General features: G+C 53.8%; 1 protein-coding gene across 1 annotated transcript; it reads right to left on the bottom strand.

Annotated features, from left to right (window-relative positions):
- Nucleotides 1-6: 6 nt before the first annotated feature.
- Nucleotides 7-22,345, bottom strand: LOC135979509 (prelamin-A/C-like). Its single transcript, XM_065579841.1, has one exon. The coding sequence runs from the start codon at nucleotides 22,210-22,212 to the stop codon at nucleotides 21,859-21,861; it is 354 nt and encodes a 117-aa protein (XP_065435913.1). The 5' UTR covers nucleotides 22,213-22,345; the 3' UTR covers nucleotides 7-21,858.
- Between the last annotated feature and the right edge of the window lie 2,655 nt (nucleotides 22,346-25,000).

Raw genomic sequence — 25,000 nt, 5'->3', positions numbered from 1 at the left:
GGGCCAGAACTTCAGCTGGTGGGCATCAACTCATCTCCTAGCACGGGAGAGAGGAGCCCGTTCCAGTCATTCACCCCACTGCAAAGTGGGTTCAGAACGCGACCCTGCTGATCTGGTGTGAATGACTTCACAAGGCGCCGGGCGACGGAGGATCGGGCCTGATTTCCAGGTATCAACTGATTCCTGGAGTAACAAAGTTTCCTCTTCCCTTGCTACGGTCTATCAGTCAGCTCTTTGCCCAGGGAATCTCTTTAGCAGCTGTATTTGGCTTAGGCAGGATGTGGTGAGTTTCTGGAGCCAGGTGCATGCAAATAGTTGTGTGCTATCAGGACGTACCGATGAAAGAACAGGCTAATGTACATGCCGAGATAGGCTGAGATGCGGTGACTATTCTGTGCCCATGTAGTGCCTTGTTGCAGAGTATCTGGGAGCGCTGCAGAATCAGACCAGCCCCACACACCCCGCCCCGGGCCAGCTAAATAATTATATCTCCTTTCTACAGACAGGGAAACTGAGGCACAGGATGGGGGAAGTGACATGCCCACAGTCTATCAGTAGTCTGTGGCAGAGTTGGGAACAGAGTCTCAGTCACCTAATGCCCAGCCCCTCTGGCTCTCACCACTAGACAGCATTCCCAGCCCTTCATTAAAATGCCAATGGAAAAACATTGCGTTCTCCAGGGAAAGTGGAAGCGCCTGGCCGTCACGCACTGACCAGACGCTGTGGCCTGTGACGTTTTGCTGCCTGATGCTGCAGCCTACTCGGCCTTCTGCAGGACAGCCAGCCCTGGGAATGCACCCCAGTTCAGCAACATACATGTAGAGAAGCACATGTCGCATACTGAACGCATGTGCTTATTTACATGCATGTATCCGATCCGTGCCATGCAAAAGTGCACAGCCAGGGAGGCCGTATAAGCCCAGTGGTTATAGCAAGGCAAGCACTAGGACACCTGGGTTCTATTCACAGCTCTGGCACCAACGCAGCCTTTGGAAAGCACCCCAAAGATTCACAGCGATGCAACTGAGATCAGCATTCAGCCCTGCGTGCATAAACCCGCCCTCCAGCCTCCCTGGGACTGCCTCCATCAGACAAACAGAGCATTCACACGCTTCTTCGCCTTGAGAGCTAATCCAGGTCATTGGTCTTCCCAAGGCAATCTGGCAGCAAAGGAGCCTTCCCTCTCTGCTCTACGCCCCATCACCCCCCTAAAGTGTGGGAAAGCAGGCACAGAACTACTGCCAGGCTCCTGCCTTGTAAACAGGGTTCTCTAGCCTATAAGAAGAGCGGTGCGGGCTAGAAAGAACATTTCCCAGTCACCAGACAGGAGCTTAAAGACAAGACATTTTTTATTTACAGGTCAACCCGCAGCTCATGTGTCTCCACCACACACCCCGGCTCCTTGGCTCAGCATCAGACTTGCTATCGCTTCCAACGCGCAACACACCCACAGCAAACACAGCCAAGCCCCTCACAATCTCACTCAGATGCCCGGCCTTATTTCCCACCCTTGCAAGATTAAGGGAGGGGAAGGACGAACTAGTGGTTAAGGCGCTGACTTAAAGGTTCTATTCCCACCTCTGCCACTGGCCTGCGGGGGGATCTTGGGCAAATCACCACCCCGTCCATGTCTCAGTTTCCCCATCTGTAAAATGGACATAATAATACAGCCCTCCTTTGTAAAGTGCTTTGAGATCAATGGATGATAAAAGCTAGGGATCATTATCGCAAATCCCTGTTTGGGCACATTTAATCTGATTTAAACCTGTTTACATTGATTAAGTTTAACTCAAATCGCATCTTCAATTCAGCTGGTGCAACTCTGAAGATAGTTTGGGTGTCACTAAGGCTATGTCTACACTAGCACTTTTGTTGCTATAACTTACGTTGCTCAGGGATGTGAAAAAAAACCCCACCCCTTTGAACGACATAAGTTACACCGACAGAAGTGCAGGTGTGTCAGTGGGAGACGCTCTCCCGTCGACATAGCAACCCCCACTCGTTGGGGGTGGTTTAATTATGTCTTTCCCATGGGCATAGGGCGGCTACACAGGAGATCTTACAGCAGCACAGCTGTATCGGTAGTGTAGACGTGGCCTTAACCCCTGTCTAAGAGGTAGTCTCCATGAAGAATTACTTTAACATTAAACCAGTGTGACACCTCAGACTGATCAGTTAAACCCCCACACAGCCTTTTGGACCAAACCCCTTTATTTCAGTTTAAAGCAGGCTTATATCAGTTTAGTTTAAGTCAATTAGGAACAGGTTTAAGCTACATCAAAATAAGCTGCGCTTAAAGTGAAGAAAGAATCCACACCAGGGTCTGCACAGGTTTATCTAAATCAGTTTAAAAACCAGACTTAAGGCCTTGTCTACACATGGGAAACTGACCAGCATAACTATTCTAGATGACTATTATTAAACTCTTCTGGACTAACTACCCCACACAGACACTATTCTGAAACGAAAGTGATTTTATTCCAGATAATTATTCTGCTTTGTGTATGCTGGTCAATTTCCCCATTTAGACCAGGCCTGAGTTAAACAGATGCAACTTGAGTGCCTAATACAAGCCCTAAAAGGAGACTGAAGTACTAACAATTCTGCCCCCGCAGGGTAACCATTTTTTCAGGGAGGGCTGCTTCAGAGCCCGAACTGTCCTCCTCCTCTTTAAAAAGCCGTCAAAAGCCAGAGATCAGACGAGATAATCACAGTGGCCCCTTCTGGCCTTAGAATCTATATGGGTGTAAAAGAAACCATAACGCTTAACAGTAATATTTAAGCAGCTCTGAAGATCAAACAGGTGCAAATGCCGAGGGATCGCAGACTCAGCATCGCGAACCTCAAGGATTCAAAAATCATGAGTCTCACCCCAAGACTGGCTAAAGCATAAAACAGCCGAGGTCCTTTTTATTTGCCTTTTGGTGTTTGAGCCTTTAGGAGTCACGTTTTCTAACTTTTCCCTGTAACCGGGAAGGCTGGAAATGTACTTTTTTGGTGAAATAAAAGCTGAGATTCTTATATAACCACATGGGGCATAAAGAAAATCTCCAAACCTCACAGGAACACGATAAAAATTGTAAGAGCTGACGACTCTGCTACTTTGACAAAAAATACACTAAGGGCTGATACATATCCTTTGAATGTAGGAATGCAGAAGTCTTGTCCAATCCCCTTTAGGGCGTAGGGCAGGAACCAAAACTTGCTTCCAACATGTAAACACTGTGGGTTAGCTCCTCTTTTCAACGCTTTGCCTTGTATACACATGTGCACAACAGCTGGGCTCATACCAGCGGGAAAGCCTAGTACAGTCAACACAGCTGAGAGCAGCATTGAAATGGAAAATCTGACCCTCTGCCACGTCTTAGTCTTGACTCCATGCTCCCGACGCAAAAAGGGAGCTAGAGCAGAGGTGGGCAAACTACGGCCCACAGGACCCTCCTGCCCAGCCCCTGAGCTCCTGGCCTGGGAGGCTAGCCCCCAGCCCCTCCCCTGCTGTTCCCCCTCCCCTGCAGCCTCCGCTCTGGGCAGTGGGGCTGCTCTTGCCAGACAGCGCAACTGCAGAGCCGCGGCCTGACCCGGTGCTCTGTGCTGCGCGGTGGCGTGGCTGGGTCCAGCCGGGCAGCGTGGCTGCCTGTCCTGGTGCTCCAGGCAGCGCGGTAAGGGGGCAGGGAGAAGGGGTGGTTGGATGGGGCAGGGGTCCTGGGGGCAGTCACGAAGGACAGAGGGGGGTTGGATGGGGTGGTGGGGGGCAGTCAGGGGCAGGGGTTCCGGGGGCATTCAGGGGACTGGGAGAAGGGGTGGTTGGATGGGGCAGGAGTCCCGGGGGGGGCCATCAGGGGGCGAGAAGCAGGAGGGATCAGAAAGGGGGCAAAGCTGGGCCATGCCTGGCTGCTTGGGGAGGCACAGCCTCCCTTAACTGGCCCTCCATACAATTTTGGAAACCGGATGTGGCCCTCAGGCCAAAAAGTTTGCCCGCCCCTGAGCTAGACCATCACCTGTCTGCACCCCTCACCGTCGCCCCCATGAGAAATGAAGGCACAAAAGCAGGATTAACGCACCGTATAGAACGGATGGGACTTGAGAGTGTTGGCACAGTCACAGATCAGCTACTCGGCGGCCCCATTCTGGCAACGTCAGGGGGCCTTAAAGTGGGTGGAACGAGCACGCTGAGAATCCCATGTACGTAGGGGTCTCCCCAACCAGCATGTAAGGCCCTGGGGGCAGATCAAGGATGTGACTGGAGCACACTACAGCTGTTCTCTGCTTCCCAGGGCCCCCCAGGGTGCCAGGCAGGGCCCAGAATATGGGAAGTGCAAAGGTGGCTTAAAGCCACCTCTCTGCTCCATCCTAGCCCTGAGCACAGGAACGAGGGAGCTGAGAAACCGGCCTGACGCAGCTCTCAAACCTCACAGCTAATTTACATGTCTCATGCCAGAGTTTAAGCTTTGGTGTAATTGCTGCCCTCTCCTGGATGGAACTGGAGTTGCCCAACTATGTTTCATATACCCTGTAATGTTAACGGGGATTTTCCTTTAGCCCGAGTGGTAGGGGCCCGTGCTTTTGGATCAGATCCCCACTCTTGCTGGAGACACAACATGCAGCACAACAACAGAGGTGAAGGCTTTGGTAGACATGGATTTATTAGACAAAAGACGCACTCAGCTAAAGTGTCCATTGCAGGCTAACCCCTGATAACCTCGCGCTCACTGTATGTATGTATCCGTGTGAGAGGTTATCAGGGGTTAGCTTGCTACATCTACATATCTATATACACACAGCCCACATCTGCTGGAGCTTGTCAAACAGGTCATACAGGCGGAACGTGATCTTCTCTGAAGCCATCGCATTAGGACAGCCTGGCCTCCAAGGTCTTATGCTCACTTTTGCAGAAAGAGTCACACGGTTTGAAGACTCATAAGACCAGAGAGAGACAGCGGCTCAATGAAGGAGCACAAGACATGCGATCAAGTAGGACCTCCACGCATGGGCAAAACCCCAGTCAAAGTGCCTGGACCCAGCCAGTTGGTGTCTATGTTCAGGGTGGTTTGGAGGTTTTTTTACGCATAGAGTGTGTAGATCAACAGGCTGTTCTGAGGTTAAGACTCAGACATTAAGGTCAGAAGGGACCATTGTGATCATCTAGTCTGACCTCCTGCACAACGCAGGCCACAGCACCTCACCCACCCACTCCTGTAATAGACCCTTAGACTCCGGCTAAGTCACTGAAGTCCTCAAATCATGGTTTAAAGACTTCAAGTTACAGAGAATCCACCACTTACACTAGTTTAAACCTGCAAGTGACCTGTGCCCCACGCTGCAGAGGAAGGCGAAAAAAACCTCAGGGTCTCTGCTAATCTGACTCGGGGGGAAATTCCTTCCCGACCCCAAATCTGGCGATCAGTTAGACCTGAGCACGTGGGCGAGAGCCGCCAGGCAGATACCTGGGAAAGAATTCTCTGCAGTAACGCGAACGCTGCTTGAGACTGAAGAGCTGGGTTCGATTCCCAGCACTGCCACAAACTCCTTGGGTGCCACTGGTCAAGTCACGTCATCTTTCTGTGCCTTGGTTTTCCCAGCTCTAAAATGGGGAGAACCACCCTTCCTTTCTGGCACCCTGAATCCATCTGGTCTGTTTAGACGGTGCTCTCCCTGGGGCAGGACTGTCCCTCCCTAGTGGTCTCTGCAGCGCCTAGCACAATGGGCCCCAGACCTTGTTTACTACGTGTCTGTGCAGTGTCCCGATCTCTGTGGGAGTCTGTAATACAACCAGACTCAATGGAGCACCCACAGAGCACCAGAGATTTCCTGCGACTTTAATCATGAGCGACTGGGAAGAACTGATGCAGCCAAAGATAATTCGCCCACGCAGCAACTCATCTCTAGACAGTATCCAGGACACTGGTTCTAGAACCAGAGCTCCTCTGGGTCCCCAGTTGTCCCGGGCGGTGGGGGTAGACAAGACCTGAAATTCTAACACAGGAGAGACGTTCTGAATCAGGGACTCGCCAAACGGGCATCAAAGGGTTGTGACAATAATGGGAAATGGGAGGGAGCTCCTGGCTAGACGTGGGGGTCCCCATTCTAGCCCTCTTTATCCATCATCAAGCCGCAGTAAAAGAAACTCTCCTCTCCCTCCGCCTGTTGCATATATCTTTATATGCAAATTTCCAGCGGGTAATATCTGGGGAAAAGCAAAGGGAATGCTGGTTTTCAGTTTAAAGGGGAGCTACAACCGGCCTTGCTGGAACAAAAGGGGTTTTATATTTTGGCTGGCAGGGAAAGCGGCAGATAAATGCGGGAGAATTATTTACATTTACACACGGCCAGGGCATTTGTTTTGCATGAGACAGAGAAGCAGCAGCAGCAGAAGAAAGGCCCCGACAGAAGCCAGCGCTGGCAGCGGACGGAGGAGCCTGCTTGTTTGCCCCGTTCGGGATGCCTGGGAATGAGTCATTCCCCTTTAAAAGCAAGTTATCAACTGCTGTTGTGTCTATAAACGTGGCATTGTGGGGCTGGCAGTAACTGCTGCTGCCGAAAACGGGCCTGTAAAGCCAGAGGGGAGAGAAGAAAGGGAAAAAGAGGGGGAGGAGGAAGGGAGAGAAAGAATTCAATTTTGTCTAGGTAGCAACATGGCCCTCGGCAATGTAGTATTTGAGGCACGATCACCAAAGGAGGCAGTGTGGCCTAATGGATAGAGAACTGGGGATTTGGACTTGGGAGACCTGGGTTCTAATCCTGACCCTGCCACTGGCCTGCCAGCTGACCTTTGGCAAGTCCTCACCCCTCCCCGTGCCTCAGTTTTCCCATCTGTAAAATAGAGATATTGCTATTGGTGTGCTTTGAGATCTACAGTTGAAAAGAGCTAGGTGCGATGATGGGATTTTATCTTCACAATCCCCCTGTGGGTGTTAGGGAAGGATTATTCCATTGCACAGACAGGGAACGGAGGCACAGGGGAAATTGGTCACACAGGAAGTCTTGCAGAAACAGGGATTGAACTCCAGTGTCCCAACCCATTCGCCCATCCTTCCTTCCACGTACAGTCAATGATCAAACCGGCTCTGCCGTCTGCACCTAAAGAGAACGGCAGATGTTCGCAACGTGCCCTGGGCTGGCAGTTATTCCGAAGGCTGTGTCGTGGCACATCCAGAAACACACACACACGCGCGCCTCGCCGCGAGGAGCGGCGATAAGGTTTGTTAGCACAGCGCTCGGCTCTCCTGTACGTGCACGCACGGAGTAAACAGCCCTGCCGCGACCTTTGTGCGATCAGGATACAGAGTAACCGAGAGCCGTTAGGGGACTATGAACAGCACCTTGTTTTATGAACGGGGCGGAGATTAACGAGAAGAAAAATGCCAGCACCTGGTACACAGCAAGGCTGAGCTACCCCCAATCCTTTGATTCTGTTCGTGACCAAGGCCAGCAATCCTAAGCAGCCCGACGCTCAACAAAAGGAGCGTCGACGTCCAACGGAGGGAAGTTAGTTTGGTAATCTGTACACCTTTGCCACCCCACAGGGTGGGTGAAGGGGGAACATTACCCCCATTTTACAGACGGGGAAACTGAGGCACCCAGTCGTACCCATCTCCGTTTACGGAAGTATCCCTCTAGCTTTGGGGGCACCTGGAGCCTGATTTTCAGAGGTGCTGAACTTGGAGTTGTGGGTTCCAACACAGCAGATAAAAAAAATCAACCTCCAGGTGTTCCCAAGCTGGGTGCACAAAATTAGACAGGCACTTAAACTTTAGGCCTAGCTTTCCTCAGGATCACAGAAAGCTACTGGCAGAGCTGGGACTAGAACCCAGGACCCCTGTTCTAACCACAACAGCAAACTCTCTCTCCCAGAGCGAGGAACAGAATCCAGGAGTCCTGAACTCCGGCCTCCAGCTTTAACCATTAAACCCCACTGGTTCCCTACAGTGAGAAGTGAAAATTTCTCATGCCCAATGCCCGCTTCCCAGCGCTGCTGGGGGACAAGAGTGGGAGGAGAAGGGGAAATTCTGACTCATTGGACAATCATCTCACGCCCTGGAGCATGGAATCCAATTGCCCCGACTCCGCTGCCTAGACTGCATGTCCAGCGTGGGAGTATCCCCCCAGGGCAGGGCGGGGTTGGCAGCATTGCAGCCGCTTGGTGCCAGCTCAGGAATTCAGAGCGACCTCCTGCCAGAAAGGACAAACAAAGCCGGGCTTCTTGCTGGGCTGCACTGGGGGGAGACGAACGCGTGCTGGGCTGCTGTGACATGAGAGATGAGACAGACCCAGCCCAGTGGGGCTGGTTTTGCTGGATAACTGAAGGCTCCTAACCCCCACGTGCAACAGAGCAGGTTGCTTTACCGGCTCAAAACACAACCCCCTTAGACCCGCAATACTGCCCACTACGCCAGAACGGGAGGCTACAGCTAGCCACGACATTCCGGCTGCGGGACTATCCAGCCCCTTCCAGGTTCTCCGGAGAACCACCCCTCGAGCTTTCGTCTGTGCTGGGGTTTCAGCCGCCGCTGCCCATTCACCCTGGTGCAGCACCATTTGTGCCGGGGCAAATCCCCTCCGTGTTAGGGGCAGTTGCACTGGCACAATACAGAGATGGCGGAAATCGCAGCACAGGCCAGGCCGCCGAGCCAAGCAGCCAGGTGTGGCAGGCAGAGGTCGCGGCTAAGCAGTTCCCTAAGACACTCCCGGGAATGACATTCTGGTTAGATCATGTTTCCGCCAATGCACCTATGTCGGCTCATGCAATATTTAAGGAAGGAAACAGCAGAGGACCGTAACATGTGTGTGGCGGGGGGAGGGGGGGAAACAGGGAGGGGAGGGAGGAAGGGAGGCAACCACCACCTTTCCATTCAGTTTTTACAGCTTTCCCCAGAAGCAACCACTCCCTGGAGAGCTTCTTCTCACAGGCAGCTGCACATGACTCACACCCCACCCCCACCACACTTTTACCAACCAAGAACGCAGAATCTCCTCGGTTCCTACTCCGGGGCCCGGGGCCGCAACAGAGCAAGACGAAGGGAGGCTGAGCGTCCAGCACTGTGCATAGTCCAGCGGACATGGGACAGAACTGGGAGTCAGGTGTCAGTTCCCTGCTTGGCCCCAGACTCGCTGCGGGTCTCTATACACAGCGACAGCCGTGCAAGCTAGCCCGACTCCTGCCAGCACAGGTAACAACAGGAGCGAAGACAGGGCAGCGCATGCCTGAGAACAGGCTTGTGAGCCAACCACTCACCCGGATGCGTTCGCTGTGTAGACAAACGCTGTGGGACCCTGGGCAAGTCACTCGGCCCCTCTCCGTGCCTCAGTTTCCCCTGCCACCCCTTGTCTCGTCTAGATTGTACGCTTTGACAGTGGAGCCCCAGGCCCAATTGAAGTCTCCAGACACTACTGTAATACATATAATATGGGGGCAGGGGATTGTTACTGTCTTGTACCTACGGCATCATAAGCTGGCCCAATACAGGAGGGTTCCACCTCCTCCATGGGTTTGCAGGGACTCAGATCAATGCAGACAGCACGTTCAAAGCAGCCACCCAGCACAATGGCAGGATAGGTGAGCTCAGCCCCACATCCCCTTATGAGCGAAGGGCTCCCTGAGTCTCATCTGCGGCTACCATCACCGAGAGGCCGGCATCAGACCCAAAGCTGTGCATTCCCAGAGGTTTCTTTCTTCTGTAGGAAGCCAAGGAACAAAACACGGGGAGGAGGGGAGGAGATCTTGCGAGCAGACTGAGTCAGGATTGCTGCTTTCTGATGATCTTAAGGAATTAGGGTGACCAGATGTCCCGATTTTATAGGGACAGTCCCGATATTTGAGGCTTTTTCTTATATAGAAGCCTATTACCCCCCACCCCCGTCCCGATTTTTCACAGTTGCTGTCTGGTCGCCCTATAAGGAATTGACAGCAAACACAGGAACTTTACCATGAAGGTGGGGGTGGGGGAGACAGGGATTACAATGAAAAAACCCATGAGAATGGCCTAAAAAGTCATGAGGGGTTCTTTAAAAAAAAAAAAGTGTGTGTGTGTGTGTTTGGGTTTTTACCTTCTAGCTTTTCTCTGCAACCACAAGACCAACAAACGACTGCCTCTCCTGGGCAGTTACTGCAGTTTATGCTATTACAAATTACAGCAGTGACACTAGAATCCGGTAATACAGTGGGGGTAAAACGCAATCTCTCTAATCTGACACCGGCCCGTGTTTTATCTCTTCCGCTCCTGATTCTTAACAGAGGACTTTGCCCCAGTCGATATGTTTATGGCATTGCGATAGTTAAACAAAAGCAACGGTCCTCTTCACCATAGATAGCAAGGATCTGTTCCCACTACCGCTGGAATGGCGTTAGCCACACTGTTCCAAGCACGGTTCTGTTTGTATTACCGGCTCCAACTGAAATCAGGACCCCATCGTCCGAGGTACTGTACATATACACAGTAAGAGGCCGTCCCTGCTTCGAACAGTCTAACTAGACAAGGCAAGTAATAATCATCCCTAGCTCTGCTATAGTGCTTTTCATCAGTAGGTCTCAAAGTACTTTACAAAGGTCAGAATCATCCATCATTTTACAGCTGGGAAAACCGAAACATGGGGAGATTAAGTGGCTTGACTAAGGTCATCGGGGGAGGCTGTAGCAGAGCAGGAAATCGAAGGCAGGTTTCCAAATCCCAGGTCAGTGCTTAACCACAAGACCATCCCTCTTAGGAGAACAGGGACTGACCAGTGCTTTCCCATGGTTGTTCTGCCATGTCCCTATTCAGTGTGGCCAGGAAGTTATCGTATAACCTACAACCAATTAGGATCCTGCAACACTATAGAACGTACCATGTTGGAGGGAGCTGGTAACAACATGGGTGTCCGCACCAGCATGGTTAGAACAGCTGCTCTTGCAGCATTACATGGGACAGAAGCATGTTTTAGTCACCGACCAGTCCAAAGTCTCCGTGCAGTTTGGAGTGTGATTAACATGTGTTTTGTCCAGTTTAATTCCGCTCGGAGGGGCGCACAGCCCTGCTGTGGGGGCTGCCCAGCCCCAACTAGGTATTTTCACGGTGCAGCCAGGTTGTGTGTCTGTCCCTGTGTTAATGCTGAGTGCTGTCTGGAGCTGCTGCAGAGGCGGGAGGGCGTGCGGGGCAACACCACGGGGCCCGATTCTCCGCTGCCCTGCTCTCCTCGGGCTCCCAGTCGCACCAGCGCAACGTGGTCCCAGATCAGAACGGGAACGTTTCACACCCGCTACGCACTGGTGCGAATGTCATGGGGCAGTGGAGAACTGAGCCCTGCTCTCGAGCTCATCGTCCTCGGCTCTCCCGATGCCGTGGGGAGCTCAACCGCCAGGCCTTGCTAGGAGACAGGCTGCTGCATTCCACCGCAGCAAAGGATGTGAAACTGACACAGATCGCCGGCTTCATCACTGAATCCTCTTTAACCCCCTCCCACCTCCAGTCCCCTCCACAGTTGTCTGCCCGGCCAGTTGTTTAGCCTCACACTGAAGCTATTGAGTGCCTGCTGGGGAGGGAGAGAACACGAGAACAGGTGGACGATCAGAGACGAGGCCGGGGTCTGATTGACAGGGGCTATGTATAGAGCCGGGTCTTATAAAACGCCTGTCATACTGGCGGGTATCTCCGGGACATGGAGATCCCAGCCATGCAGCGACGTGCAGGAAGATCGAGCGACTGGAGCACGCTCAGCCGAAAGGGACGCGAGTGACTCCGCAGAGTGAGCCCGGTGCTGGGAAAGCCGTGTGGCTTCCTCACAGCATTGCTGGAAGTGGGAAGAACCCCTTCAAATCAGAGAGGCAGCATAGTCCAGTGGATACAGCCATTGGACTGGGAGACTTCGGTTCTATTCCCAGCTCTGTCAGTGACCTGCTTGGCAACTGTGGACAAATCGCTTCTCTCTGTGCCTCAGTTTCCCCCTTCTCGTCTCGCTGTGAGTTCTTTTGGGACACTCTCTCTGACCATGTATACGGACTGCACCTACCACAATGGGGCCTGATTTCGGTTAGGACCTCTAGCCCCTACTAGAATACAAGTAAATAATTTTTTACTCCAATTGCAAATATCGAGGAGGCCTTCCCATCCTCCCCCAGTCCAGGACCACATCCCTGCCACGCCCAGCTTAGAATCAAGCCAGGGTAGGTTTGCTTCCTCGGACTCAAATCCTGGCTGCTGACGGCTCTTTAAGAAACCCACAGTGGAAATTCGAACCTCTCTCCTGGAGAACATGCACTGACTGAACAAAATAAGAGGCACACAGAAGACTCCCACCCATCTTCTCATTCACTCCCTCGTTTTCCTAAGGGCCATTATAGTCAGAAAACCATCTAAGTGACTTAGGCACCTAAGTTGCATGAGATGGCAATGGGATTTAGGCACCAATGGGACTTAAGTGCTTTTGAAAATTTTACCCTATTAGTTATTTCTATGATGGCAGCTTGCAGGAGCCCCAGTCAGACCAGGGCCCCATGGCGCTAGGTGCTGTACAAACAGAACAAAATAAGTCCCTGTGCTAAAGAGCTCGCGATCTAAGTACCCTATGTGAAAAGGGATCCTCCCTCCTAACGTAACATCCCTTCTGCCTCTCTGGGTTTGGGGCAGATTTGTCTGGGACAGAGGAGCTATTGCTCCCGCTAACCCTGAAGCTTTGGGGGAGCAAGCGGGAGTCTTCATTCTGTGTACAGCACGGCCACTGCCAGCTAAACCCTGCCTGGGTCCGAACACCACCGGATCGGATTCTCATTTACAATAAGGCCCCTTTACGTTGCCAGAGGGGTTCAAAACGGCTCGGGGGCAGGGAGGGAAGGGGCCCAAGAGTGGATGAGCATCAGGCCCTGTAGCTATGAAATTAGCAAGGATATAAATGTGGGATATTCCCCTGCCCAATGTACTTTTCTTTTAGCGGGTCGCTCTTGTGATTCCTGTACAGTCCTTTGAAGTCCTGCCTGACCGTACAATCTGCTCTTTGTTCATCCCAGAAGGGCAGATCTCCCCCTAAGTAAAACGGTTTTCCCTCTGGAGGCCTTTTATAAAGCAGGGGGTGATGGGGGGGGGGGGGGGGGGAGGAATGTTCCATAAAGATCAAATTTTTCTCCCCACGCACAACGTTCCAGCAAAACCACATCATCATCGTGAAGCATTTCAGAGAGGAGTCGGCCCAGCTCCGCGCAGGATGAATGGAAGAGGGGAGATCGCTTCCCGCGTGGGGAGTTTTAGCAGGCATGTGCACTTGTTTATCATTTATATACACAAGGCTCTCAAAGCACTCTGGGGACTTTAAGTCTCATGTGAGATTTTACCGATGGGGGAAACTGAGGCAGACAGCAGAGAGGTGACTTGCATAAGGTCACACAAAGTCAGTAGCAAACTGGGATTAGAACCCGGGAGTCCTGACTCCCAACTTCCCCTGCTCTGGTCCAGAGCATGGGTTCTGGTCCCAGAGTCCTGACTGACAGTTCCTTGCTTCCGCCACCGGATCACACTCCCCCTTCCAGACCTAGGAAGCGAATCCAGGCTCAAGGTTCAGACTGGCTGTTTAGACAACACAAGAGAGCCCTCAGATTAAACAAACACACCAGCCCCATAATTCTCTTTATACAACAAGAAGTGGAAGTTCTAAGGGACTGGCTGGCACAGGGGACCACCCATGTGTTGCTGAGCTTGGCATCTCTAGCTTGCTTGCTCGAGTCCAACCGAGTTTAGTAGGGATCAAACACTCTTTCCATCTGATGGATGTTTGGGGAACCCTCTGTGTGGAATGAGTTTGATGGTGTCTCAGTGGAGTTTCCAGTGGGTAGGGCAGATGTCTCCCATTAAATCCCAGAGCAGGCATAGACCCACCCGCAACTAACAAAGTGCTGCCCCGCAGGTCTGGTGGGGAGGGGGAAAATCAGTACTGGATGTTAACTAACCACCCACTGCCCACAGCCAGGCGCGGCTGCTTGGTAACGCCACGTCCACACGGATTTCAAAGGCCGAGAGACTCTTCTTCATTAAGAAGCAGGAGAAGAACTGGGCTGGGGAAGGAGCGAAAGTCAATACTGAGCTACCGAGCTACCGGCTTAATCAGGTTAGGGGCTGCAATTCAGGAAGCAATCGCTCAGACAATCTTATAACGAGCAGGGTCTGGTTCCTGTTTCGGAGAAGGAACAGGGGAAAAAAAAAAAAAAACACCTCTATCTTTCCTCGTCTCCGATCAGGCTCTTAGCAAAACTGCCAGCAGTGGCGGGAATGGAACGAGCTATTAGGCCAGACATGAAGCATGGGCTGAGATGAACAGTTTAGCATCTGGAGACTTTGGGGAGCCCAAAGCACACTGCACCTCCCCGTGCACTGCAGCAGCGGGGAGGCCCATGAAGAATCCAGTTCCCTTTGCTGTGGGGCAAGGCCCTCGATTTCTCCAGCGGCGGGATAAGAGGGGGTCAGGTACCCACAAAGGGCTAACTCACCTGAACAAGAGTGAGGGTATCAACCTTTACTCTGGCAATGCAGCTCCTCATTCACCAGAGGAAATAGCCCCGTAGAGCCGGATGTCCAGATCCACTCCCGTGGGGGCCCCAGAGACAGCCAGACCATCACTGCCTAACACAAAGCAACTAAGGGTGCAGGGCACGCGTGGCTAGCTCCCCATGGAGGCTCTGGGCCACCCAGCTGGGATCTGCTGCTGGCAGAACCGCGGTGCTGAAAGGATCAGGCCAAACGTGGTTTTAGACCCAGGAGGGCAGCAGCAGGATCCGATTAAGGCAGGAACGTAGCCACGCCCGAAACCAACCACTGAGCTTCCTGCGTGGCTTGGGGGGTGGGGGGCAGTGAGAACGAGATCGGGAGCGGAAGGAGAGCTGGGGCTGCTTTTACAGCAAAGCCACCTCTGGAAAGTAAACCCAAGGTAAGGCTCCATCCCAGCCCCTCTCCCGCCTGCAGGTTTCCCCCGGCCCCGAGCAATGGCTTGTGCAGACTTTGGATACCTTCGCCTGGAAGATGCAACGCGCTTGGGCTGCACCAAGCTGGGGAAGGGGGAGATGAAGGAGCAGACAGGCTGGGCTGAGCAGCGCTTGTGAGGCCTTCATCCCAAGCAGAGAACCACGGAGAGGAAAGGATAAGCCGTGGCAGGGCTTGACAAACCTATTCTCCCAGTGACCTGTCCTAGGCAGCCGTCAATCACCTTCTGGAGGCGCTCGGTTGGCTTGCATTTACCGAGTCCCAGTGCTGCTGCCCTTCAGAGCTTTCGAAGGGAAACCCCCAACCTGCCCTCATCCGGTGACTGCTTGCTCCCAACCCAGCTGGTGCTGCTCCACGCGGGAGAGCAGCCCACAGTATCTCGTGTCATCTGGCAATCCTGTCCTCCAGCAGCTAAGGCAGACCGGGAGAGCGACCCAGGTTTTCCCAGGATGCACCAGTGCAGACATGGCTGTCCTTCAGAGGCGCGGACAGGCCAACACAGCAGTGCTGGGGAAAATCGCCACCGAGGGGGCAGGGACCGCGGCGCAGGAAAACGGCTGTGATGTGGCACAGCGGGTGGCGTGAAGGGGGCCCGGATCTGAGGGGCACCGGGTGGGGTGCTGTTTGGACTGCGATCCCCCCAGCCTGGCTGAGCGTGGTAGGGGAGGCCTGGCTTTCCCCATGAATCCCAGGCCTCGTGAAGCGGGAGGGGAAGGGCGTTGGCTGCCGCCTGCAGATGTGAGTCAGACACGGGCCGCCCCAGCATTGCCACGCCCTCGGGCCTGAGGGGATCTCAGCCTTTAAATCCAAACCACCCGCAAACTACCACTCCCCCGCCCAATCACAGGCTGGCAGGGAATGCCCTGGAGTGCGACTGGCCCATTGGAAAACCGCCGGCTGCTGGGGGCGGGGGCAGGCAGGCGAGCCTGGCTGTTAGGGACACGTGCGGCTGGCCCCACCCCAGAGCCAGCTCTGCACAGCACAGGAGCGATGGCCCAGCAGCCAGCTCCTGCCGGGGACCTGTCCCTGAACTGGTGCAGGCCAAGCGTGTGCCCGTGCCTTGTGCCGGGCCATAATCTATAGGCTGTTTCTGCAACGCTCTCAATCTCCCTCCATTTGTCCAGCATGAATGCAGCCCCTGCCACTGGGAGTGCTAGCACCTATTGGGCCCTGGCATCTTCACCATCACGGCATCCAGCCCCGCTCAGAGCCGAGCGAGGTGGGAACCAGACACCCCTGCCCAGTCCGGACGAGGGCGCTGCCAGGAGAGCGGGAAGAGCTAGGCAACGGCAAAGCTGCCCAGGGATGCATGACAGCTGTGCCTCCACCGCTGAGCTCTGAGCCCGGAGCAGGCTAGTTAATCATAACCCAGCCCTTGCTGCACTTGGTCTATTGCTTCGTCCCCTTTCACCTCCACGCAGCCGGCCCAGCCCTGCTCGTTAAAGCAGGCACACAATAGGCGCCTTCTTTCAAGAGCAGTGTTAGGAGCTCCAGCGCACCGGGGATCAGCTCTCACAGCCGGCCCTACACAGAAGGAGCCATGTGCCCATCTCCCACCATCAGTCACGCTGGGAGAGCCCAACCCTGCAACGAGATCTCCCTGGCACGTGCCACTAGGGCACCAGACAGCAAGTGTGAAAAATCGGGACAGGGGGTGGGGGTAATAGGAGCCTATATAAGAAAAAGACCCCAAAATCGGGACTGTCCCTATAAAGTCGGGACAGCTGGTCACCCTACGTGCCACCCCCAGCTCAGGGGCTGGGTGTGGACTCAGGACCAGATGTTGCTGGAAGCCCAGCGATCAGCCACACCCTCTACGGCAGGGCACGGGGATTGGACCACAGAAACTGCCAACCCTAGAGCGAGTTCCCCAGGGCAAAACAGGCCAGGGAGACATCACTCCCTTGTACTTGTACACACAGGGCTGTGACAGGGGCTCTGGGAAGGGGGCTCTGTCTCAAATCCAAGGAGTGGAGGGGTTCTTCTGGTACTGTAGTTAGTTCACCTTCCCGAGACATGGTAGCTAGAATTCTTCCCTGGATCTAGAACTGTCTACACTGGGAGGAATGTCGGCGTAACTTTGTTGATCGGGGGTGTGGCTTTTTCCTACCCCTTACTGATGTAGCTGAGTCGACTTAACTTTTTAGTGTAGACCTGGCCTTACACTCTCACCGCCTGCACCAGGTGGATTCAGCAGAGAAGGGACTGGAATGCCTTCAGGAGAGCGTGTGGCCTACCGGTTAGAGCAGAAGACTTTGAGGACTCCTGGGTCCAGTCCCCCGCCTCTGGGAGGGGAGTGTGATCTAATGATCAGAGCAAGGGGCCGGGGGACAAATGGGGGAGTCAGAACTTATGGGTCCTGTTCCAGACAGAATCTGAGAGCTTTGGCGAGTCACTGAGCCTAATTCTACCTCAGTTTCCCCATTGCTAAAATGGGTTCAGTAATGTACCTCCTACTGCACAAAGCTGTCGGGAGGCTCGGTGAACACAGTTGCCAAGCCACCAGCCAAGCCCCTTGAGGAAAAGAGCTAGAAAGCGGCACTAATTTAGCCCTCAGCCCCTGGCCTGAGCCAACGCGGCACCTTTCTCCAGTGTTAATTTCACCAGCAAGAATCGAGACTCCAGCCCTGGAAGGAAGCAGGGTCTGCACCTACGGCAAGGAGAGGGCATCTCCGCTGAGCGACTCGACGTCCCCAGCACCAGATCATCACCACGCCTGCGTTTACTGACCCAGAGCCAAGTGCTACGAGTAGCACCATGGCTTCCCTTCTCCTGACACGCCCTGCCGGGTGGATCCAGCCACGCTAATGGCTCGGGCGGCCTGGGGAATGAGACACCCAAAGCAAAGCTCATGAGCGAGAGACACTGGGTGCTGACACCCACCAGCCTTTAGACACTTTGCTCTCCCGTGCTGTAGATGCTATCACACCAGCCCTTCGAAGGGACCAGTGGCTGCTCGGCCCAGATAACGCTCACGCAGGACGTCAGGGAGCCTGGTGGGGGAAGATACCAAGGAAACGTTTCCGCCTCGGTGCTAAATGCAAGACTGAATGCGTGCAGGGACTGGGCTAGTCGTGCTCCTAGAGCATCTTCCCCCGGGGCCGCTCGGAGTATTTCAGACAATGGGCCCCGTCCTCCGTCCCCTTGTGCAGCCACTTACCCCAGTTCGAAGCAAGGTTAGAACCTGTTCGCAGCTGGTAGCGTGTTGTGCCCCTTTAGTAATGGGAAAGTGACTGCAGGAGGGGCCTGACTCCATTGTCCTGCCCAATGAGTCCAGCCTCACAGCCCTCTCTGGGACCTGGGTGAGCGTTATTGTCCCTGCCCCTTTTTACAGAGGGGGAAACTGAGCCACAGAGAGGGGACGGGACGTGCTCCGTAGGTCCTAGTGCCCCAGCTGGGACCAGGAGCCCTGAGTGCCCAATCCGGAGCTTTCGCCCCAAAAGCGTATCCTTCGGAATTCCCTTCCCAGCCTGTAGTAGGGGATTCAGTCAACTCTATGGGGCCACCACACAGGCCAGCTATTCTCCAAGCCATTAGCCCCGGGCAGAGCAACTGACGCGCATTCAGGGAGGCGCAACTGACGCGCATTCAGGGAGGCCTCGCTGAACACCGGATCCAAATATCTTTATCCCAGAAAAGGCTGCTCTGAATGAACGGCCTACACCTCCCGCTTTTAGCGGACCTCTTTCCAACCCAGATCTCTCCCGTACAGAGGAGACACTGGATATTGTCTGTGGTTAGAGCCAGGACCCCGGCACTCCATTCCCAGCTCAGGCCTTGGCTACACTGGCGCTCAGGGGGTGTGAAAACACCCTCCCCCGAGCGCAGCGAGTGCAGCGCTGTAAAGCGCCAATGTAATCAGCGTCTGCCGCGCTGCACGCTCGCTCGCAGCGCTGCAAGCTACTCCCCTCGGAGCTGTGAATTGCCAAGTGTAGCCAAGGCCTCAGTGAAGGACCTCGAACCAGTCACTTCAGCTCCGTTTCCCTCTATGTGTAAAAGAGGAGTCACGCTACAGAGGCAAGAAACGCTGTTTCGACTGGAACGCCTCCCCAAAGCAGAGTTGTTTTGATTCATTTAACTCGTGCCTCACTCTGAATAACTTCACAGCCCGGAGGAAACAATCAGAGCAGAATGCAATAAATCCTGCTCATTACAAGGGGGAAAGTCCCCAACAAGGACTTTTCAGATCAGAAAGCTTCCTGAAACCCAACCCAACTCCTCCACGCTCACCCACCCCTACATTCACTGTCAAGCTCTTCCCAGAATTCATGCTCACAGTAACCAGTACAGTGACTCTAAGTAGTAAATGAATCATGCAATATCGACAGCCGGGGAAATAAACCCTGTTCTTCACTCTCGCTGCTGATTCACAGGTCTCTATTTGAGACATCACAACACTTTGGTCTCTCTTGGTAACCACAGTCACGGCCTGTTCTCCAAGCACAAAGCAAGGTAGGAGTGGAGCTTTCAAGATAAATGGCCTGAGTCACTGATTGTCGCTTTTAATAACTAGGCTCAGAACAGGAGTGGTCATTTGGGAATCCCCTCGGGGAAGGGAGCTTTTTCCAAGAGGGTCTGTTTGTGTCAGAGAATGGCAGCAAAAACATCCAGTTTTCGAGAATGCACATTCCATTCCAGTAAGCAACAGATCCTACAGATTACATACAGGGATCACTGCAATGCAGCCACCTCTGGAGTGGAGCAGGGCAGCTGTTTAACAGCCATGCCACAGCAGGAGCTGGCTGCAGGCTGGGCATGACTGTAATGGATGGCCTAAGAAAAAGATTGAGGAGATTGTTTTAAAGTTTAAGGCTGCAAAACCTTTAGAAAACACGGCTCCTGTTGGAGTAGCAAAATCTCTTCCTCCCCATATCCTTCAAAATCCTCCCCCATCCTGGCATGCCCACGGCCAGGGGAGAACAGACAGAGACATTCAGCGCATGGAAACCTGCATTCAAAATCCATCTCCAAATAGTAACGAGACTCTAGGATCTAAATGCAGAACTAGCTACAGTTCTCTGCAGAGATGACCACGGAGTTATCTAGAGACAGATCCGTCGTTGGGGAGAGACACAGGAAGCTAAATATAAAATCCTGGGCAGCTTTTAAAGACATCTGTAAAATGTTCCTCCTGCTTTCTGCGGGAGCTGATTATTCATGGCAGGCTGTCCCTTTCGGGGGCCTTTTAGAAAACAAACTCCCTTATAGCAAAGCCAGGGAGGTAGGACGCTGCAGATCTAATGCAGGAAGGGGAGACGCGCTTTGTTTGCCATCACGCAAACCTGGGTTCGAATCCCGCTCATGCTCCCTGGAACTGACTGTGGATGGGAGCATGATGGAGGCAGCCGACTTAGCCCTATGGGAGCATCCCCTACTGCTCAGCAAGGATCGGGGCTCAGCAGAGACCAGAATACGCCAGAGCTGCAGACCCTAAAGGGTCATGTTCTGATCCAAACTCCATGAAGTCCAGGGGAGTCCAGGACTTTTGAATCAGGACCACTGGGTGAAGCTGCAGGGCTCTGAAGTTTTCTGGATACAGGAGCCACTCCCAACCGCCATTGGATCCCTCTGACCTCCACCACCGCCCGCTGGGGACAAGTACCTCCGCCATGCAGGCCGAGGAGACACAGAACGGGAAACCCAAGTCCCCAGGGAACCCTTGCTGGTTGGGGGCCAAGATCCAAGGCATGGGAGGGAACCAGCTCGCCGGCATGGGCAGAATGCCACCATGTGCTATCGAGCTCCCTGGTGCCAACTCTAGTATAGCAGGGAGGTGCGTGCGTGGGGAAAGGGGGGGTTAGGCAAATTTGGCAGCAGCAGGGGAAAGGAAAATACAATAGCGGGAGGGGAGGGACAGAATTTGAAGCTACCAGACAGACAGAACCAGGAGGGCCCCCATCACACCCCAGAGCACCGCAGTGAGAAGGTCAGTTTGACACGCCGCCAAGCCCTTGAATCCCATTTGGCTGACCAGGCTCAGGCTAGTTTCGAAAGAGACGCAGCGGAATCGAAAGAGGCTCAGCGGAGCCATGGATCTGCGCTCCAGCCCGTTCCCAAAGACCCTCCCGCATGGCATCTCGCACTATAAGCGCAGAAAACCCCCTGGCCACCGGTAACGGGGACATCTCAGCTCCCACAAAACAGGTTTTTAAATGACTGGCAAAGGTGGAGTGGGGGAATATGCCAGGGAAGCAAGATCTGCAGGCAGGAGAGCCAGGGCCGGCTAGACCTGGGCCGGCGAGACCAATACCGCAGGGCTTATTCAGCAGTCTCAGAGAGAGAATCGAAGATAGAGATAGGTCCCGAAATGCAAATTCAGAGGCATCTGGATCCGGGGCACCGGATCCAGCCTATTAGAGAAAGGGAGGCCAAACGCAGAGTTTAGATTTGGATACCGACCCCGCTCCACTCTCTCCGAAGCCTGGCAGTTCGGATCAGATCCCACGCTAATTCTACATCACATTCACCAGGATCTCGCCGCACCAGCTGACAGCTGCCGAGACAATCCCGCGCCAAGGACGGCGCCGGCTCCTGAACACCCAGTGCTGAATTTACACACTGACCATGCAGCAATTTATTGCGGGGTGGTGGGGGAAGCCAAGAATCATCCCCCCACCACCACCACCACCACGACACCAGCTTCCACAGTAACATCCCAGCCAGGGTAGAGATTTTTCCCATCCTCCTCCTATTCTGGATTGTTTTTTTTCCCCTCCACGTCCCTCACTGTTTGCCAAACACATTACAACACGCTAGTCGCTTGGCCCACGGCCTCGGGATATTTGTGGCTTCTTTCCCAAGGCTGCCAGCCCTGACTGCTCCCACTCAGGCTTTTAGGGACTGCTCCATTCTTGGAAAGGGGGGAAAAGGAAAATTTTTCCACTAGCTGCCCCACTGCTTGGCATGGGCACTACCCCGGTGCTTACCGTGCCTTCAGCTCCTTGAACTCCTCCCGCACTTTGCTCAGCTCCAGCTGCAGTCGCGCCCTCTCCTTGGCCACGGAATCCAAGGTCTTGCGGGCATCCGCCAGCTCCGATTCGTAGGCCGACTTGATGCCCGACACCTCGCGGCTCACCACCTCCTCGGATTCGGTGATGCGCAGCCGGAGACCGGCATTCTCCGACTCCAGCGAGCGCACCCGGTCGATGTAGACGGCCAGCCGGTCGTTGAGCTCCTGCAGGTCCTCCTTCTCCTGCAGGCGGGTGATGCGGGTGGGAGAGAGCGGGGTGCCACCCGCCCCACTCCGTGTGGCCCTCTTCTGAGATGGGGTGTCCATCGCGCTTCACAGCCTGGCAGAGAGACGGGAGCACGGGTCAGTGACTCAGATCTCTGGAGCTGCCTTCCCCACGTCTGCGTCTGCCTCGCTGGTACTGACAGTCTGAGTCACTTGCACGGATCTCGGCTCAAATATCCTTGGGAAGTAGGAGATGGGGGAGTGGGAGCGGCTATGTAAAACAGAGCCAGCCCCCTGCTTTGATTATTTAAAGGAGCAGCGACTCCTGGAAGAACAGACTGTTTAAAATAAGGGCTTGTCCACAAGGGAAAATTATAGCAAGATGTGCTCAGATGTGAATTTAAACAGCTATAATGATAGTGGTATAATCCCCATATGAGTATTCTGGAAGCCGAGCACCTTTTGCAGTTTAGTTTATGCTGCTTTGGATGGGGTTTAACCTGAAGTACGAAGTGCCACTCTTGTTCCAGAATAAAAATAATAAATATTTTTATTCTGCACTCTTCATCAGTAGATCTCAAAACACTTTACAAAGGAGGTCAGTATCATGATCTCCATTTTACAGGTGGGGAAACTGAGGCAGAGGGCAGGGAAATGACTTGCTCAGGGTCACCCAGCAGGGCAGTGGCAAAGCCAGATCTCCTGAAGCCCAGTGCAGTGTTCTATCCACTAGGCCACCCTGCCTCCAGAATCAGAGCGCTCACACAAGGAGTTAGGGCTTATCTACGTGGGGCAGTTGACCAGAATAGCTCCCCAGGTGGACATTCTTATTCCAGAATAAGGTCTTGCCTACAAGGAGACACCCAGGAAAGTTTATCCGAATTAACAAAAGGTGTGAATTTAACCTGCTTTAACCTCACGTGGGCATGCTCATTTGGAATATGAAGCAGTCCACTTCTCATTGGAAGGGGATTAAGCTACGCCAGAAAAAGGCACCCTCGTGCTGGAATGAGAGCGTCCACCTGGAGAGCTATTGCACTTGAAATTCACACCCAGGCTTAATCGGCAACAACTTCCCTTGTGTAGACAAGCTCTTAGAGCCACCTCCCATCCCAAACCAGATCAGTGCCAGGCCAGGCCATGGCATCAAGGGACCTTGTGGGTGCTGGGGTGGGGCAGCCACTCAGCACACACAGTAACACCCCTTAAGTGAGCCACATGGTCCAGTGGCTAGTGAGAGTCAAGACTCCCGGGTTCTACAGCCCAGTTTCAGGGACTCAGGAGTCCTGCGTTCTCTTCCGAACACGAGGAGGGAGCCTGGTCTATTAGGCCACGTCTACACTAGGAAATTAGGTCCGTATAACTACACCGCTCAGATGTGACGTGCCACAGCTGTGTCGCTGCAGCGTTTTAAGTGTAGACCAGCCCCTAGTTCGAGCAGGAGCCTGGCATGATACTCGGATCAGGGCGAGGAGTGTGGTCTAGTAGTAGTAATAAAACCAGGAGGGACTCAGGAGTGAATTCACACTGGAGCAGCCAGAGAGAAGTGTTACTAGGATGCTCCAGGCCAGCGGCTCTCAACCTATCCAGACGACTGTCCCCCTTTCAGGAGTCTGATTTGTCTTGCGTACCCCCAAGTTCCACCTCGCTTAAAAACGACTTGCTTACAAAATCGGACATAAAAATACAAAAGCATCACAGCCACTGTTACTGACAAATTGCTCTCTTTCCCATTGCTCCCATATAATTATAAAATAAATCAACTGGAACATAAATATTGTGCTTACATTTCAGTGTACAGTCATTGTCTGCATGAAATTTTAGCTTGTATTGACTTTGCACCACTTTTTATGTAACCTGTTGTAAAACTAGGCCAATATCTAGATGAGTTGATGGACCCCCAGAAGACCTCTGTGTACCCCCAGTTGAGAACCACCGCTCCAGGGAATGGAAAACCAGTCTTACAAGAGGACACTACAAGAGTTTGGCAAAGCGCAGGCCGAGAGGGGATCTGATTGCTGTCTCTAACTACATCTCGACCAGGTGGTGGGCCAGCATGTTTGCTCTAGACCAGTGATCCCCAACCTTTTCCAGGTGGCGGGCGCCGGATGACGAAACACCAAGGACCATGGCCGGCGGACAAACATCCACCGAAATGCCGCCGAGAAGCGGCAACGTCAAGAGGCGTCGCCATCGAAAATCAGCGGCATTTCGGCGGCAACGCCTCTTGGTGACGCCGCTTTTCGGCGGATGCTTGTCCGCCAGCCAGTTACGCGGGTGCACATAGATGCCCCGGCGGGCACCATGGCACCCGCGGGCACCACGTTGGGGACCACTGCTCTAGACAATGCGGGGGGGGGAAGGAGGCACGCAGGGGCAGGACATTTCCCCTCCCCCTGCTGTCACTCAGACCACCATGGCCCAAGCCGCTTCTAGCAGGTGGCTTTTGGGTCCCAGTCCCCACAGGCTTAGCTGGGTGCAGACAGCATGTCAGCAGCTGATACACCGAGCGTGGACCCAGCTGAGCGTGTGCACCAAGGATAGTCCAAGCAGCTGTGTGCACGTGTGGGTGGGTGGAGGGGGGGCTCATCCCTAGGGACAATGGGACCCCCCCTTCCCTCTCCCCCTCCAACCTGGCAGCAGGATCAGAGTAGGAAGCAACTACCCAGCCAGCGTCTTCCTCTAGAGAGGGCGGCAACTGATTGGCCCACCGCCCCACCTTAGCAGCAACAGAGGCTGCCTCCCCTACCCCGTTCACGGGCATCATGGACTGCACCGATCCCAGGCCCAGCCTGCTACGGGCAGCGTCATTCCCAAAGGGGACACATTAGCCACATTTATGCAGCGATGACACCTAGGCCAGAGCCCTGCTGGGCCAGAGGCAACACGG

Source organism: Chrysemys picta, unplaced genomic scaffold (genome assembly GCF_011386835.1).
Source record: "Chrysemys picta bellii isolate R12L10 unplaced genomic scaffold, ASM1138683v2 scaf934, whole genome shotgun sequence".
Lineage (NCBI taxonomy): Eukaryota > Metazoa > Chordata > Testudines > Emydidae > Chrysemys > Chrysemys picta.
This window is presented reverse-complemented; position numbering and strand designations above follow the sequence as displayed.

Coding starts and splice junctions, on each gene's coding strand:
- LOC135979509 (XM_065579841.1), bottom strand. CDS start 22,212: ATGGACACCCCATCTCAGAAGAGGGCCACACGGAGTGGGGCGGGTGGC.